This window comes from Oryctolagus cuniculus, chromosome 5, assembly GCF_051225735.1.
Source record: "Oryctolagus cuniculus isolate XC-2025 breed Fujian yellow rabbit chromosome 5, ASM5122573v1, whole genome shotgun sequence".
In the NCBI taxonomy this organism is placed as follows: domain Eukaryota; kingdom Metazoa; phylum Chordata; class Mammalia; order Lagomorpha; family Leporidae; genus Oryctolagus; species Oryctolagus cuniculus.
Window position 1 is genome coordinate 138,030,204 of NC_142871.1, and position 17,679 is coordinate 138,047,882.

Here is a 17,679-nt window from a genome sequence, read left to right on the forward strand (position 1 = left end):
GTTGAAATCTTTACTTAATATATGCTAAACTGATCTTCTGTATATAAAGAGAATCGAAAATAATCCTCATGTGAATGGAAGGGGACAGGGAGTGGGAAAGGGGAGGGATACGGGTGGGAGAGACGATATGGGGGGGAAGCCATTGTAATCCATGGGCCGTACTTTGGAAATTTATATTCATTAAGTAAAAGTTAAAAAAAATAAATTAGATTATAACATGTTTGCACCAAAGTAAGCTGACCTTTTTTAAAAAAAGATTTGTTTACTTGAAAGGCAGAGTTAGAGAGAGGCAGAGGCAGAGAGATAGAGATAGATAGATACATAGATAAATAGTTGCAAAGATAGATAGATAGATAGATAGATAGATAGATAGATAGATATTCAGTCTTCCATCCACTGATTCACTCCCCAGATAGACAAAATGCCTGGAGATGCAATCAGAAGCCAGGAGCCAAGAGCTTATACCAGGTCTCCCACGTTGTATAAGAGCCCAAGGACTCGGGTTATCTTCTACTGCTTTCCCAGGCCATAGCAGAGAGCAGGGTCGGAAGTAGAGCAGCCGGGACTCAAACGGGCACCCTTATGGGATGCCAGCTTTACCTGTTATGCCACAGCTCTGGCCCCATAATCTGATCTTTTGATTTTGTTTTCCAAGATATTTTGAGGCCCCTAGTGTATCTCAGTGGTTGCAGGGGAGGGAGACCTCCTCACCTGCCCTGGACCCTCAGGCGTGGACGTGGATGCCCATTCTGAGCAGGGTTGGGCAGGGGTCCCAGGCCACGAGGGCTCTGCCGCTGACCTCTGGGCAGGGCTGGGCAGACCCTGGCCCTTTGTTGGACTGAGAGCATCTGGGCAGATGGCAGCCAGAAGGAGGAGCATCCACCAGGGCTCTGCTCAGCAGGTTGCCTGGTCACAGCTCAGCCCACCAGCCAGGTGATGCTGGTTACAGATGGCAAAGAAAACTTTAAGATTTTATTTATTTGAGAGGCAGCATTTCAGAGAATGAGAAGGAGAGTCAGAAAGAAAGTTCTTCCCTCCACTGGTTCACTCCCCAAATGGCCACAAATGCTGGAGCTGGGCCAGTCCGAAGCCAGGATCCAAAAATTCCTCTGAGTCTACCGTGGGGTTGCAGGGACCTAAGCATTTGGGCCATCCTCCACTGCTTTCCCAAGCCATAGCAGAGAGCTGGATCAGAGGACAAGCAGCCAGGACTCAAACCACTGCCCATATGGGATGCCTGCACTGCAGAGGGAGGATTAACCTGCTGTGCCACAGCGCCGGCCCCCACAAGGAAAATGTTTAAAGTTGAAACAAAAATGCCACTCTGTGTATGTGTGTGTGTGAGTGTGTGGCTGTGTTTGTGTGTGTGGAGGGGTGGGGAATGGGGTGCAGGGTCTCCCTGCAGCTCGAGCCCCTCCCTCCCCTAGGAAGTTCCTGGTATCAGGAGGTGCAGGGCTCCTGTCCTACTGCATCTGCTCCCAGCTATGACAAGAGCTGCAGGAATCTACTGTGTGTAGTTCAGATCCTGACACTAAATAGTCATGGACTGAAATTTAGTTTCTTCTGAGATTTCCTGAAAGTTCCCTAGGGTCTCTCAGCCTTGGGAAGTCTTGGTGCTGGGCAGGGCAGGTGGTGGCTGAGGGGGAGGGGCTGAGGCACTGTGAGCTCTAAGCAGGCTGTGCTGCAGCCACTCCCAGGGCAGCTGTGGTACTGTCTCCTGCCCTGTGCTCCTGCTGACAACAGGGAGCGAGGTCCACAGGGCAGGGCACTCCCTGCCCAGGCTGCTTGTGCAAGCTTTCCCTGTAGATGGTGGAAGGAGACGCAGGGGCTGGCTCTTCTGGCTGGGAGGTCCTGGTGGGCCCCAGGGCCAGGGCCTCTGCAGTGGCTGCTGCACCTGTGCCAGCTCTGCTGCTCCTCTGGTCTCCTGGGAGCCCACTGCCTCCTTTGGATTTGGATTTCTGGGCCCCCAGCATGGACCCAGAAGCAGGGGTTGTGGCTTTGAGGGCAGCTCACAACAGGTGCAAACCTGGGAGGGAGATTTACCAATTGCTGGGATCTCTGGAACTCTGAAGCTTCTGGAGCTGCTGAATTTAGAGACGTTGGAGGAAGTCACAGCCAGAAGCACAGGGGAGCAGGTGAGCTGGCTGTGAAACCCCTGTGGGTGAGGAAGAGGGAAGCAGGGAGCAGGGAGGAGGGAGGAGCTGAGTGGGTGGTGGGGCTCAGGGCAGTGGGGGAGGGGTGGCTGAAGAAGTCTCAATGCAGGAAGAACCAGGACAAGGTTAGTGAGCACTGAGCCTGTGTTCATTTCTTTGGTTTCCATTTCTCAAATGTGCACTAGGCCAGGCCCTGCTCTGACTGCATTAGTGACTGTGCTGACACAGAGTCAGGAACCTCTCCCTGCAATCCTGGGGAAAGACGCTGTTACATTTGCAGATGAGGGAACTGAGGCCCAGAAACTCCAGGGCTCTGCCTTCAGCTGTGACCCAGAGTGGCTGAACCTGCAGGGAGCACCCTGGGGTGGGGGGCCCTGAGCCTGTTCTTCCCAGGAGGAATGGCTGCCTCCTCTTTCTGTGCACAACCAGTGGGTGGTGTGGGATCATTTCCTCTGATCAGGGACCATTTTCTCTGCGGCAATGCATCCCACTGGGGCCTTTAAATGTTAGTGCAGAAATCTTTTAATGTGGAGAGTGTGAGGATTCACTTGTCAGCAGGAACTGGACGCAGGCACCTGCTGAACCCAGGGCAAGGACCTGGGCCCCGGGAGTATGAGGCTGGGGGTGGGCTCAAATTTAGGTGAATGCCACAGCCACAGATGCCACAAGTCTGGGCTCCTGGAACAGCCGCACAGGCTCGGTAAGGAGGGGTCTGTCTCTGACGCTTCTCAGGGACACCCAGGCCACTTCTGGAGGTTAAAGAGCTGCAGGAAGCAGGAGGTGGTCGTCCTTCAGGGTGAGTGGCCTGAATCAGGGTCTCTGTCCTGGTGGGGGTGGGTCCTGTGCACACTGTGAACATTAGCATGGTTTCCTCCATGGGGCCCCTGGGGCTGAGAAGGAAAAGACCTGATTATCTAGGCAGAGGAACTCAGTTGGGATGGGAAGAGAAGGGCTGTTTCTCCCTCAGGCTGCCCTAAGAGTTCTCATTCACCATACTCTTCCCCGCAGGGCTGGGTAGAGCCAAGGCCCAGTGTCTGTGCTGTCAGGATCCTGTGGGGACACCTTGTTGCGGGCTGAGGCTTGTATGGAAAGTTTTGCTTCTGTTAGGGCTGACAGGGCGGCCCTGGCACTGGTTCCCCAAAGAGGGGCTGGCGCTCTGCTGAGGCCCTGTCTCCTGCCTGCCGCCTGCTGGCCCAGCCCTCCTCCTCCCCGCCTCTCTCCCCAGCTCTGAGGACATGGAGCACGGCTGCCGCCCCTCTCTGCTCTGCAGTCTCCCCTCCCTGCTTCTCCTCACCCAGCTGCCCACGTGGGGCTCTGCAGGTGAGTGTGTCCCTGACTCATTCTGGGTCTTCTTCCAGGGGTGAGAGGAGCCTCTACACTCAGTCAGGACAGGGTAAGGTTTGCAGAGCCCCAGGATCTAGAAAGGTGGTGGTGCTGCCCCAACCACTGGTTGTCGTTAAGAAGTTAGGATGCATCACTAGGTGACCCAGTGAGTGATAGGGATCTTGACCGTTGTCTAAGGATTTTGGGGGGTGGTTTAATATCAAGCGTCAATAATTTGACAACCTCTCCCCTCATTTTTGGAGGTCTGAGCATTCATTTGTTTACTTATTTGTTCCCCTAATATTAACAGAATGTCAACTGTGTGTTCTATGACCATGACAATGACCATGACCACAACAGATGTGTGTGTCTCTGCTCCTGCCTGTGTCTCAGTTCTCAGTTTATTCTGTGTCCGCAGATGAGTTCCAGGTGATCAGCCCCTCAGATCCCATCGTGGCAGAGTTGGGTGGTGACGCCATTCTGCCCTGCTCCCTGGTCCCAGCCATGAATGCAGAGGACATGGAGCTGGGGTGGTTCCGTACCAAGTTCTCAGAACCAGTATTCATCTATCGGAACCGCCAGGAGCAGAATAGGGAGCTGATGCCCCAGTACGCAGGGCGGACCTCGCTGCTGAGGGAGCTCCTCACCCAGGGTCAGGTTGCCGTGCACATCCAGAATGTCCAGGCTTCAGACAATGGGATGTACGTCTGCTTCTTCAAAACCAGAAGCTACTATGAAGAGGCCACTTTAGAACTGCAGGTGGCAGGTGGGTGACCTGATCTGTATTCTAGATCTGGACCTTGGGAGTACTGGACTTGGGAGGAAACTCATGTAAAAAAATCTCACTTCATATGTAAGGGAGGACAGCACATTCACTCATTGATGTTCTCGATATAAATCTTGTGCATGGAGCCCCTAGTGTGTCAATCAGGTTTACTCACACATCTTTGGTGTGGGCATGGAAGTAAAACCAAAACCAAAGTTTTCTCCCAGAATTCATCTTTGCAAACATGGTAGGGAAACACAAGTGTTTCATGGCCAAATAAGCACCAAACCAGAACATGAGACACATCACAGGCAGTCCATTAAGGGACTGTACAAAGAATCTCATTGTTTTTTTACTTAGTCAATCAGATGTAACATGAATTCCATTTTTAAAAGATTTTTATTTAGTTTTACTTATTCAAATGAGCAACAGAGAATGATAGAGATAGAGACCTTCTATCTGATGGTTCACCATCTGAACGCCAACAAAAGCACCAATGGCACAAGTGCTCTCCAAGCCTCTGCTTCAGTCAGGCTAAGCCACTCTCTCAGTGTGGAAGTCGGGTCACATGGCCAACCTCAGAGAGTCAATGTGAAGGAACCACATGATGAGTGATAGAGGGCTCACTCCATATAAAGATGGGCAAAGTATAGGAGTTATTTTAATAATATGTATTAAGTTCTGAAAGTCTGATTTTCTAGTGTAGGTAAGGAAACCTGACAGAGTTGGGGGGGCATAAGAGAAGGGGGTGAGGAGACAGGATTATTCATTGCTATAAATTTGGAACTGATTTACAGAGAGAGGCAGTGGGAATCCTAGCAGGTGCCTCAGGAGTGAGTGAGGTGAGGAGATTAGAGGTTCAGGATGGAGTCCTGGGGTCAAGTTCCTGCTCCTGGTTTCTCTGGGCCTCAGTCTTCCCATCTGCACAGTTGAGGAGAAAGCCCCCTACTCTGTGCCCCCCATGGGTCCTAGGGCTCTTTCCCCTCCTTCAGGCCACGCCCTCCCACAGAATCTCCAGAATGGAACACAGTGACTCCCCTGTAGTTGAGCCACACCCAGACCCTGCTGAGGGCCCTGGGCCAAGTGGTCTCCAGGGTCTCCACAGCTCCCCTCTTGCAGGCCTGGGCTCTGCCCCTCAAGTGCACATTGAAGGGCCGGAGCAGGACGGGGTCCGCGTGGTGTGCAAGGCCTCAGGCTGGTTCCCGAAGCCCCAGGTGCAGTGGACAGACCTCAGCGGGAAGAAGTTCCTGGAGTTCTCTGAGGCCCATGCCCAGGACGCAGCAGGGCTGTTCAGCGTGGAGGCGGCTCTGGTGGTGAGAGACAGCTCTGCAGGGAGTGTGAGCTGCTCTGTCCTCAATCCCATCCTGGGCCAGGAGAAGGCGATGGCCCTGTCCATCCCAGGTCGGTGCTGCTTCTCATTCCTGGAAGGGCTTGGGAGGTGGTGCCGGCATCCCTGAGTGTGCGGGGTGGGCCTGGGTGCTCCCCTGACTGGGTCTCCCCCTGGGCCCCAGAGCCCTTCTTCCCACAGGCCTCTCCCTGGAAGGCAGCTTTTGCTGGGAGCCTGACCCTGCTGGGGCTCCTGCTCTTTGGGGCTGGCTGCTTCACCATGAGAGAGCACTCTGCAAAGCTGCAGGAGAGGGAGAAACGGGAGAAGCTGCGCTGGGCTAAGGAGGAGGACCAGCGGGCAAAGGAGGAGGCACTAAAGGCCAGAGGTAGGAGGCCAGGGGCCAGGCAGGGGGGCAGCTGGTGCTGAGAGGAAGGATGCTGGGAGATGAGTCTGTGGGTTCTGCTCTCCAGAGCAGGTGGCTGTGGAGACCCAGACAGGACAGCTGGAGGCTGGAGCTGTGCGTGGGTCTGGAGTAAGAACTTTCCTTAGATATAGATGAGGTCTTTCCTGTGTGTTCTCCAGGCACACGGTCTCTCCTTTTCTTGGCATGGAAGTTCAAGGTTTTTTCTCTCTTTCAGATGAGCTGCAGGTGGATCTAGGTAAGCTCTGCTCCCCTCCTGAACTCTCTGTGTCCCTTTGTGGGGGAAGCTATGGGTCTCAGCTCACCTGTTCCCTGTGTGCTGCTTTTCAGGTAGGAGGAAGGCAGCTTACCTGGCTGGTGAGTGACTCTCCAGATGTCCCGTGGTCTCTGTCGCACCTGTTCCCAGCTGTTCCCTCCTTGTCTCTGTCCTGGCACAGACATGTGGACCCCTTATTAGTGCAGCAGCGGCAGTGGTGATGGCAGAACCTTGCTCCCTGGGCTCTCTCACACCCTGGTGACTGTTTGCACTCTGGGCTCCAAGACGTGTGTGCATGATGGGCATGGAGTCTGCCTGAGTCCTGGGTTTCTTTCCAGTCCAGGCCTCTGCCCTATATGAGAATTGTTAGTGTTTATCCTCCAATGCTCTAGCTCTTGACTGCACCATAGGCATATGCCAGAAGCTGTGAGAGTTCAAGACAGGAGTGAGAGGAGCAAATGTGAGGTCATTGTGTTTGGGAGTGCGATTTCTGCCCCCTCCCTCCTTCCTAAACACCACCCAGGGGGAGTCATTCCTGTCCTGCTCTCCAAGGTGCTGTGAAAAAATGAATGGCAGAGGACAGGGCTGCTGACCAGGTGTGGAGATGTGATGTAATGAGCTGAGCACTTCTCAGAGTAGGGATGCTTCTCTCTAAAAGAAATTATTCTAGAGAAATGTTGTGTAGCCTGTTAAACATGAGCCTGCAATTCAGGCATCCCATGACTGCTGGTCCATGTCCCGCTGCTCCATTTCTTCCAACTCCCTGCTAATCCTCCTAGAAAAGCAGTGGAAGATGGCCTAAGTACTTGAGCTCCTGCACCCACATGAAAAACCAGGAAGAAACTCTTAGTTTTTGCTTTGCCCTGGACCAGCCCTGGTTGTTGGCCATTTGGAGGGTGAACCAATGGATGGAATATTCTCTTTCTCACCCTCTGTCTCTGAATTCTGCCTTTCAAATAAATAAATATTTCTTTTTTAGAAAACATTTTCTCAAGGAATATTTGGCCCCTTAGACTCTGCAGTTGGCCTTACATCCATTAATTTCCTCCTTTAATTTCCCCAATGTCCCTGCCAGGAAATGCTGTACATTTATTAATTGCTATGAAAATGGAGTAAATTGCTCTTTTTTACTATGTTCACAGAGATAGTATTTGGTCCTGATGAACAGCACTGAGGGTCCAGTGACACAGGAGTCTTTGTGGGTTTTGAGGCACAGGGCAGAGAGCTGACAGCCAAAAGTCACCAGCAGTGGGGCAGGGGTGCAGCTCAGCTGTCCTGCAGGCTTCCTGATCTGTGGTCAGGGAGTTTCCCACAATCCTCTGCTGTCTGCACTTGCAGGAGGCCCCTCCTGTGCAACCTCTCTCCTCCTGCAGAGTCTGACCTTCAGCACAGAGGGCAGGGAGGGCTGGGCAGGTGGTGTGGCTGTGGTCTCACCAGGGTGTGTTTCCTTTCAGCCTGGAGGAAGGCGCAGCTGTATGCTGGTAAGTGACGCTGATGGCTCCTCTGCCTGCCTGCCCTGCCTCTGCCCTGCCCCTTCTCTACCTGTGGACTCAACTCCAGATGGGCTGGGTGTCCCTGCTCTCCTTGTCAGTGTTGTAACCTCCAAGGGAAGACAGCAGGGACTCCTCCGTGGGACCACAGCTCTGCTTCCATTCTGGGCCCTTTGTCTACTGCAGGTCATGGTTAGCATTAGCGACACCTTCTTAAAACCCCTGTTCAACTGATCCTTGTCATTGGTGGGGTGACCACCGAGAGTTCAGGTGTGAGGAGAGCCTGGAGCAGGGCAATGACTGTAGATCAGGAAGTGCCAGTCTCCAGAATGCTCTGGAAGTCATGCTGCTCAGGACCCAGAGTTTACTAAGAGGGTGGTGGGATTTTTATTCTTACCCCCAAATTCCTCCCTTCAAGACCCACTTTGGTGTTCCTGGCCCTGGAATATGGTCTTCTCTGCTTCTTCGTGCTCTGAGCACTGTCCATGCTGGGTTTCTTCCTCTAAGTATCAGTGGTTGCTGAGGAATTAATTACTCTGAGTAAATGTTCTAAATTTGGGCACAAAGCCTCTGGGATGTTTATGGACAGATTCCTGGGTTGGTGTCTCTGGTATATCTGAAATTAATTGCAATGTTTTTGTACTCTGAGCAAGATTAGAAAAGCTTAAATATGAGTTTGATGGGGCTGGCACTGTGGTATGCGGATTAGACCACCACGTGCAATGCCAACATCCCATATAGACACAGTTTTGAGTCCCTACTGCTTCATTTCTGATCCAGCTCCTCACTGATGTGATTTGGAAAGCAGATGGTCCAAGTGGTTGGATCCTTAAACCTATGTGGGAGATCAGGATGAAGCTCCTGGCTGCTGGCATTAGATTAGCCCAGTTCTGGCCATTGTGGCCATTTTGGGAGTGAACCAGTGCATGGAAGATTCCCCCACCCTCAACGTGTGTGTGTGTGTGTGTGTGTGTGTGTGTGTGTGTGTTTCTTTCTCTCTGTAACTCTGCCTTTCAAATAAAGAATAATTCTTTTACAAACTGTATTTCACATGCAGAGAGTGAGAGCAAGAATGAGAGTGAGAGATACCCGTCTCTCATTTCACTCCCTAGCTGCTAGCAATAGCCAAGATTATGCAAGGCCAAAACCAGGAGCCTGGACCTCAATCCATATTCCTACATGCATGTCAGTAACTCAGCCCCTCAGTGTTGGCTCTGGGGGTCTCCATTGGCAGAATCTGGAGTCTGTAGCCTGAGCCTGAGATGGGGATTGAGCCAGATTCTTCAGTGTTGATGGTGGGTGTTTTAACCACTAAGCTAAGTACCTGCCATGTTTTTTAAAAAAAAAATTTTTTGAGTAAGAGTGAGGGAGGGTGGAAGGGGAGGGAGAGAGGGAGAGAGAGAGAAAGAGAAAGAGTGAGAGAAAGAGAAAGAGAGAGAGAGAAAGAGAAACACTCTCATTGGCTGTTCCATTCTCCCAAATCTGCAATGGCCAGGGACCTTTTTGAACGGTGCTGGAGCAAAGTCAGGAGCTGAGAACCCAGTATTGGTCTCCCATATGGCTGGCAGAAACCCAATTTGATGCATCATTTACTGCTTCCAAGGATGTGCCTTGGCCAGAGCTGGAATTAGGAGTTGGCTCTGGGAATCAAACCCAGGCCTCTGACATTGAATACAGATATCCTATCCCCTGTCTTTGCTGGAAGGCCAAACTCCTGCCCCGAGTAGGGGCGTGTGTGTGTGTGTGTGTGTGTGTGTGTGTGTGTTTACAGGAACAAAAATGTAATATGTGATTGTTCACTACCATTTTCTCACACCTCAGAAGAATGCTGTATTTAACATCTCAGGCACTGCTTTGATTTTTTAGGGGTGATATATGAATACTGGAAAAGGAGAATCATAGAAAAATAGAAATAATTACCAAGGGACTGAGTATGAAGGAAATGATGTGGAAGGTCAGGAAACCTTAGCATTTCCAGGTCCTGTGGCTGCCCTTAAGGGTGATGTGGAAATGCTGAAGAAATCTGCAGAGGTTGGAGTAATTCATGTGAGTGAGTGTGATGATGGTGGATCAACTGCTGTGCTTAAAGCTGCTGCACAAGGTCACACAGTCTGCAGTGGTTCACTACAGAGGAGCAGACAGTGACATCACCACAAAGCAGGGGACCCAGTGATGAGGTCACGAGGCTTGCCCATCTGGCAGCAGTGAAGTTGTTAAAGAGGCTGCAGAAATACGGTATAGAGGACGTGAATGAGATTGATTTGAGAATTTCTATAACATACGGTGTTGAGGGAAGCACAGATACCAAGGGTGATTTATGTCTCAGTGAGTTCTATAAAACAACCTGTAGAATTGAGACACCTTCTGGAAATTGCTGTGAGCAACTAGAAATTCTTGGGAGAGATAACAGAAAAAATTTAAAGCAGAAGAAAGAACATCTTGAATTTGAATCTCAGAGCCTCAGGGCCAGCTGGAATGTTAACAGCTACGTACAGACAAATTAGAATGTCAGCTGGTTGAATATTGAGCAGAGGTGGATAAACTCAGGAAAGGGCTGGAATAATTCAGGTCTCCAATTCCAGAGCTTTGAAGATGACTCCTGTGAGTCACAGAAAGAGAAGCGTCAGTGAAAACAAAGGTGTCTTCTGGGGGCATTTGTGAGAAGGTACTGATCAGTGAAATCACTTTCAATAAACTTCCTTCAATTTTTTTTCTTTTCTTAAAAAAAGCTGGAGTCAGCTACTCTGATGTGGAACATGGGTATCTCAATTCCAGTTAACACAAGCTCACCAAACTTACATATTTTTTAAAGATTTATTTATTTATTTGAAAGGCAGAGTTACAGAGAGGCAGACACACACACACACACACACACACTCAGAGAGAGAGAGAGAGAGAGAGAGAGGTCTTCCATCCATGGTTCACTCTCCAATTGGACACAATGGCTGGAGCTGTGCCAATCTGAAGGCAGGTGCTTATTCTGGGTCTGCCATGTTGGTACAGGGGTCAAAGGGCTTGGTGTTGGGCCATCCTCTACTGCTTTCCCAGGCCATAGCAGAGAGCTGGATTGGAAGTGGAGCAGCTGGGTCTCGAACCAGAGTCCATATGGGATGCGGTGCTTCAGGCAGTGGCTTTACCTGCTACAATACAGCACTGGTCCCCATTTTGTGTGATTTTGTTTCCTATCAAGAAAATCAACCAAGACAGCAATGCCAACTTCTATGAATGCACCTGTGAAAGTGTGGATGGTGGTCACGATATTATCACCACTGTAGAAATGCATTTTACTATTATTGTAAACCTTCTAATCCTGTGCCTGTGTCCACTGCTCCCACGCTGCCTTCCCTGTAACCAGCAAGTAAAGCTCTCTCTCTGAAGACTCCTCAGACTCTGACTGTGGATGGAGCCTTTGCTTTGGTCAGCACCTGCCTGTCTCCTCCCCAGGGATGAGCAAGGAGGTAGAGGAGATGCAGAGGCCTTGGGGAGGTCGGGGAGAGTCTTCCTGTGCTCTCCTTTTAGTCCTTCCAGGTGCTCATGCTGGGAAGGCCAGGATCAGCTGGTCCTTCAGCACCTGTGTTGTCAGCTGGGGAAGGGCAGGGCAGGTCCTGTCCCATCACTGGGGGCAGTGTTGGTGACTATGCTCCATGACAGTAGAGTTCATGGTCTGGGTGACTTGGTTTTGAATGGGAAGTTGATGCACTGTGTGGCCTTTCCTCCTATCCAGACCTTCCCTTGCCCACTGGTTCTCTGGGTCCTCTGAGGCCCTCCATGACCCACCACAGTGTGTGGGAATTTCTGGGTCATGATTTTCGATGTGTAGGTGACAGGAGTCCTCATGCTCTCTACAGACACCTTCTCCTGCCAGTTCCCCTCCTCCATGCTGGGCGTAGCTCCTGAGAACCCATGATCACAGCAGGTATCTGTCTGTTGCCATGAGAAGACCTCAGCCTTGGTGGCTTCCACCACACACTGACTGTCTTACAGCTCTGAGGCCAGAAGTCAGAGACAGGTCTCACTGGGCTAAAACCCATGCAAGTCTGCATCCCCTCTGCCAGTACTTGTTTCTCCAGAATTGGAACACACTTGCACACCAAAGTTCATGCCCAATTCCTCTGTCTTGAGGCCAACTATGTAGGCATCTTCCCGACTCTGGTCAGCTCCTCATAATAACTTCTCTTGCACACACAGGTTGGCAGGTTCCATGCTTTCAGGGTTCACATGATTAGATTGGATAATTCAGTGAGTTATACGACCTTCAAGGTCCTTAACATTTATCCCATCTGCAAAGGTCCCTTTCCTGTTAGGTGACTGAGTCACGGGTTCTAAGAAATTAGCACACTGATATCTCTAGAATCATCCTCCAACTTCATACCAACAGTTGTAGTTGCCTGTGGTTTACAAGCAACCTGAAAGTTCAGTGAGTCCTTCTTATGTAAATGGAGGGGCAAGAAATTTTGATCTCCCCAATTTATTCTTAAGAAAACCTGGCTCCATGATGATTTGTGTCTAGGAATCTGAGAAGCATAATTTGAGAGTGAAATCTGGGAAATGCCTTTTCTGTTTGGTCAGTGGCCTGCCTCTCAGTCTCTGATGTTTAGCTTTATGGATTGGGAAACACAGCTGTGTGTGTGTGTGTGTGTGTGTGTGCACATGTGTGTGTGTGTTTGTGTAAGACACAGTCCATCAGCTGAATGTCTACCATACATTTCCCCTATTACTCCCTGTTTTAGAGGATAAGATGCTGGGCTGATGTGTGCAGTCTGTGCAGACCCCTGATATGTAATGTGTGTTCTCTTGTAGATTGGCGGAAGGAACAGTTTCAGGCTTGTAAGTGACTTCGTATTCTTTCTGGGTGCTCTTCCCTGTGGCCCCCATGGCTCTGGCTTCTCCTGCAGTTCTCTGTGCTGGTACAGATGCTGGCACCATCATGGTAGAAGGATTGGGACTGAAGTGGCAGGAACAAAGCCAGGCTCATCATCAAGCTCTCTGTGACACCTGTGACCCTCAGAGAAGTCTCCTGGTTCTTCCTTCTGCTTGGAGGCCACGGGCCTGTGTCCCAGGGCCCTATCTCAGGGGCTTTCTCCCTCCCTTGTGCAGCTAGGTGGGTCTGGGGATGGTTGTGCATCCTTGTTAGGGGGCAAGAGGGGACCTTGCATAATTGTAAATTCTCTCTGCAGGTTCTGTTACTCTGGATCCAGGTTCTGCCCATGTTGGTCTTGCCATGTCTCCTGACAAGAAGAGCGTGAATTGGACAGACCCTAGTGTGGGCCTGGCTGACACCTCCAGTGCATTGGGCCTTGAGGGCATCACATCAGGAAGACGTTACTGGGAGGTGGAGATCAGGAGTGGATTTGCCAGCGAGTGGGCTGTGGGGGTCTGTAGAGAGCATGTGACAAGGACAGGCTGGTATAGAGAGTCCCCAGATGAGGGTTTTTGGGTTGTGGGGTGGTTTTACAGTAGCTATGATGCCTGGACTAAGCCTCGGCAACCTCTATTCCTTAGGCAGAATCCCCACAGGGTGGGGATTTTCCTGGACTACAGTGAGGGGGACGTCTCCTTCTACAACATGACTGACGGCTCCCACATTTTCTCCTTCCCCCCAGCTTCTTTCTCTGGAACCCTCTTTCCATACTTCATGCTTCGGGGAGATGTGACCCTGAGCATCTGCCCCACAGAGGGGGGGTCTGAGGGGCTCCCTGTGCCCCTTAGCAAGTCTCCTTCTTTGGAGGAGGCTGGGAGGCCCCCAGGGGAGGGGCTCAGCTCAGGCTCTGGAGTGGATGGAGCTCCCCCAGGGGCTGAGTCTCCATTGCTGCCCTGAGCCCCACCGGGACCCTCACTGCCCTGACTCCTCAGTGAGACTCTTGCTGGGGCTGCAGGCTCCTGGGACAAAGTCTCTGGGGCAAGTCCTGGATGGCCCAAGAGCTTTCTTGTCTCGTGGTTATGCGAGCTGCTGGTAAAAGCCTGTGTTTAAAAAACAGAAGATGCAAGTTCACAGCTGTTTGAACTCATTTAAAATAAGCTAAAAATTTACTGTGGGGATTTGTTTTCATATTTTTTGTCTTGAAATATTTTTTATTAATTTTCAATTCTATTTGGATATGAATAGGGCTGAAGTCTGAATTACTAAGCCCAAGAAAGCAGAGTTTAATTATCCAATTTGAATGTGAGCAGACGGCCTAGAGGTTGAGGGGGGTCCCCAGCTCTGTTCTGGGAGGGTTTGTTCTATTTGACTACAGAAATTGGACATCTGAACATTTCCTGGAAATGAGTGACTGATGGATTTTTGGTGGAAAACTATTTAATGGTAAACCTTCTTTGCTTCCTTTCTGGAATGGAGGAAACACACATGATTTTCCACACTGCAGTAAATTTCTGTTCCTGGTGAACAAACTGCTGTGTTAATTCAGGGAATCTGAGGGGAGGGCTTGGATTCCCTTCTGTGTCAACACTGTAGCTGTGGGAAGAAGAGAGCTGCTAGCAGGGTAGCAGTGGATGCTGAGTGAGATGAAGATGAAGATGAGAATTTCCTGATGCAAGTTCAACTGCAGATAGCTTTGACCATGAGCCTGGTTCTAGTTACTCAGTGCATTGCCTCTTTATGATCCAAGTCCAGTTGTCACAGTGAGTGGAAAACCACAGCAAACAAAATGAAGCAGGACTGCTGAGGCCTCAGATTCTTCCAGCAAGGAGACGTCCATTCTTCCAGATAAAATACTTTGACCAGGAAGGGGCAGGTGGAGCAGGAGTCCTGATGCTGCTTGAGACCCCACGTCCCATGTTGGATGCCTGGCTGGGTACCTGTCCTGGTTCTACCTCTGATTCTCACTTCCTGCTAATGCTCACTCTGGGAGGAAGCAGTGATGGCTTAAATAGTTGGATTCCTGCCACCCATGTGGGAATCTGGATTGAGTTACATGTCTCTGTCTTCAGCCTTGTCCAGCAACTGTTGTTTGCATTTGGAGAGGGAATCAGTGTCTGGAAGATCTCTGTCTTCATTTCAAATAAAATGAAAAAAAAATCTGATTGGCTATCAATTCTGACTGAGTGTGACAGACATGAAAAGGGAAGTGGGAGAAGGAAGTGGGGGATCTCACCTCTGGCCTTGTAACCAGTTTTGCCAATAAGGAAGACAGCAGCTGCTATGGTTCAATATTTGTGTTACCAAGCTCAGTCAGGATTGCAGTCTTATAAGTTGTAGATTAACGGGAATGAGGGGGTGGAAACTTAATCAAATTACTGTGTTAGAGTTGAGGATTTGGGAAGTGATTGGAATGGAGCAGGTTGTTAGGGCAGAGCCCCTAGATTGAATCTTGGTGGATTTATGGGAGTGGTGAAGGAACCTCACTGACACAGAGAGAAGTGGGCGATGCTGCCACATTGTGATTTTCAAAGGCGGCCCCTGTGAAAGTCTGCATTGTGCTCTCTGGACTTTGGCTTCCCAGAGTTGTGAGCCAGAATAAACTTCTTGTCTTTGTCAAGTTACTCTGCCTCAGGAATTTCATTACTTCCTTAGAACGCTGACTAATTTTTGTCTTTGCTTGTCTTGTATATGTTGTGTATGTCTTTGTAGATAGTAATCATTTCTTCTTCTCTCCTTAAACTTATGATGTTGTATGTAAATTGTTTTAGATTTGGTTTATATTATAATCATATATATTGTATGTTTTTATTTATTCTCATTTTTATTTGAAAGCCAGAGAGAAAGAGAGAGAGAGAGAGAGAGAGAGAGAGAGAGAGAGAGAGAGGGAGAGAGGGAGGGAGAGAGGGGGGAAAGGGATCTTTTGCCCGCTTATTCATCCCCACATGTCTGCAGCATTTGGGGCTAGGACAGGCTGCAGCCTGGAGTCAGTGGCTCCTTCTTGACCACCCTGAGTGGCAGGGTCTGAAGAACCTGCCTATGTTACCTTCCTGGTTGTGTTGTCATGATGCTGGGTCAGAGGCAGAGTAGCCAGGACTTGAACCAGGCACTGTGCTGGGGGATTCTGTTGTCCTAAGCTTGGCTGCACCACAATGCCACCCTTTTGTCTCCTTAGAGTTTTCTTTTCCTCTTTATAGTGAACCACATTTCTCTAGTTAGTAGTTTTTAGGTTACATTTTCCCTGCTCAGGTGACTGATGTGGTTTCCGTCTCATGAGTGGACTCTGCCTGATGTAATCCTCTAAGCCACAGTGCAGCCCAGAGGAGGGGCTGAGCTGCTCACACTGTGTGGGAAAGGGGAGCTGAGGTGCTCACACATTTATCAACATGCTTCACCCCAAGAATGAGACCATACACACGTACTCTACAGGGTCCTTGCTTGGATTTTTGCTTGTATTCTCAGTGTACTCATATATTAGCTGTCCTGTTTATCCCATTCCATTTTGCAGGTATCTTCATGACACTGCATAACTTTTGGATTTTCTTTCTTTGAAAGAGACAGAAAAGGAAGACATGCAGATGACGTGATATTATTTACCAAAACAGGAGTGATCTCTCTCTCTTCGTTTTAAAGATTTATTTATTTATGTGAAAGGCAGAGTTACATAGAGCTTGAGGCAGAGGCAAAGAGAGAAGTCTTCCATCTGCTGGTTCACCCCCAACATGGCCACATGTGCCAGAGCTGCGCCAATCTGAAGCCAGGAGCCAGGAACTTCTTCCGGGTCTCTCTTGTAGATGCAGGGTTCCAAGGACTTGGGCCATTTTGCACTGCTTTCCCAGGCCATAGCAGAGAACTGGTTTGGAAGTAGAGCAGCTGGGACTTGAACCACTGCCCACATGTGATGCAGGCACTGCAGGCAGTGGCTCTATCCACTACACCACAGTGCGGGCCCCAGGAGTGATCTCATTAGCTAAGTGCACCAGCTGCCTTAATAGCTTCAGAAGCAGTGATTAAACATCACTGTTGTAGCATTTAGATAGATTTATAAGTTTTCTCATTGTACATTTTCAGTGAATTTATTTTGGGAGCTAATATTGATCAAAGGTACCACATACTTTTCTGAGTATCCCAAAGCCTATAGTTTTGTTGCCCCATAAGATGTTTGCCACTTTACCCTCTTACCCAGTGTACTTACTCATTTTTTTAAAAAGATTTTTTTGTTTTATGTGAAAGTCACAGGTGCATGGGGGGGTGGGGAGAGGGATCTTCCATTGTTAGTTGACTGCCCAGATGTCCCTAATGACCGGGCTGGGCCATGCTGAAATCAGGAGCAGCAGCTTCGTCTGGGTCCCCCATGTGGCTCCTGGGACCAAGCACTTGGGCCATCCTCAGGTTCTTTCCCAGGCACAGAGGCAGGGAGCTGGATCAGAAGACTTGAACTGGAGCCCTTCAGGGATGCTAGTGTTGCAGGAGGAGGCTTTATCCTCTGGGCCACAACAAAGACTCCAATGTATTTTTCAATGCCTTTCCTGATGGATAATACACAGTCTATTTTTCCAAACATTCCCTGAAGTACAGTTGTACCAGTTCCATTACTGATTAGTTACTGAAATAAATACTTTGATTTCTATCTTTGCCTAGAGTCATATTTATGACCTTATGAAAATTGTACACTATTTTCTTACATTTAAACAACATAAAAGAGGAGTGGGGAGGGTGATTGTAAGGCCACCTCAAACCACAACCAAACACGAGTAACGGAAAGGGTTTATTGGGGGAAAATCGGACAGACCAGAAGGAAGGGGCGAAGAAGGAAAAGGAGAGAGAGGGGAGAGTGTAAGGGAGGGAGAGAGAGAGAATGAGAGTGTTCTTGCACCCACTGGCTCACTCCTGGAACAGCCTGTCAGCCAGTGCTGGGCCAGGCCGAAGCCAGGAGCCAGGAACTCCATTCAGGTCCCCACATGGGTGTCAGGGTCCCAGCACTTGAGTCCTCATCTGCTGCCTCCCAGAATGCATTAGCAGGAAGCTGGGTCAGAAGCAGAGCAGTCAGGAGTCAAGCCAGCTCTTGAATGTGAGTTTTGGGCT

At 49.8% G+C, this 17,679-nt stretch overlaps 2 protein-coding genes across 9 annotated transcripts in view; one reads left to right on the forward strand and one right to left on the reverse strand.

Annotated features, from left to right (window-relative positions):
- LOC100343357 (butyrophilin-like protein 1) overlaps nt 1–17,679 on the reverse strand; it is a 363,518-nt gene that overhangs the window by 275,168 nt on the left and 70,671 nt on the right. The window lies entirely within an intron of this gene.
- Nucleotides 1,702–14,759, forward strand: LOC100342847 (butyrophilin-like protein 1). 6 transcript variants are annotated; one of them, XM_089334149.1, is made up of 11 exons: nt 1,702–2,135; nt 3,379–3,473; nt 3,895–4,242; nt 5,362–5,643; nt 5,754–5,954; nt 6,208–6,228; nt 6,321–6,347; nt 7,701–7,727; nt 12,537–12,563; nt 12,650–12,837; nt 12,914–13,051. In XM_089334149.1, the coding sequence occupies exons 2-10, from the start codon at nt 3,389–3,391 to the stop codon at nt 12,835–12,837; spliced, it is 1,206 nt and encodes a 401-aa protein (XP_089190275.1). In that variant the 5' UTR covers nt 1,702–2,135; nt 3,379–3,388; the 3' UTR covers nt 12,914–13,051. The 6 variants fall into 6 exon arrangements, 5 of the variants coding, with proteins under 5 accessions (XP_089190275.1, XP_089190273.1, XP_089190276.1 ...); XR_016234678.1 differs by lacking the exon at nt 12,650–12,837 and having other exon boundaries at nt 6,152–6,228; nt 12,914–12,971; XM_089334147.1 differs by lacking the exon at nt 12,650–12,837 and having other exon boundaries at nt 12,914–14,759.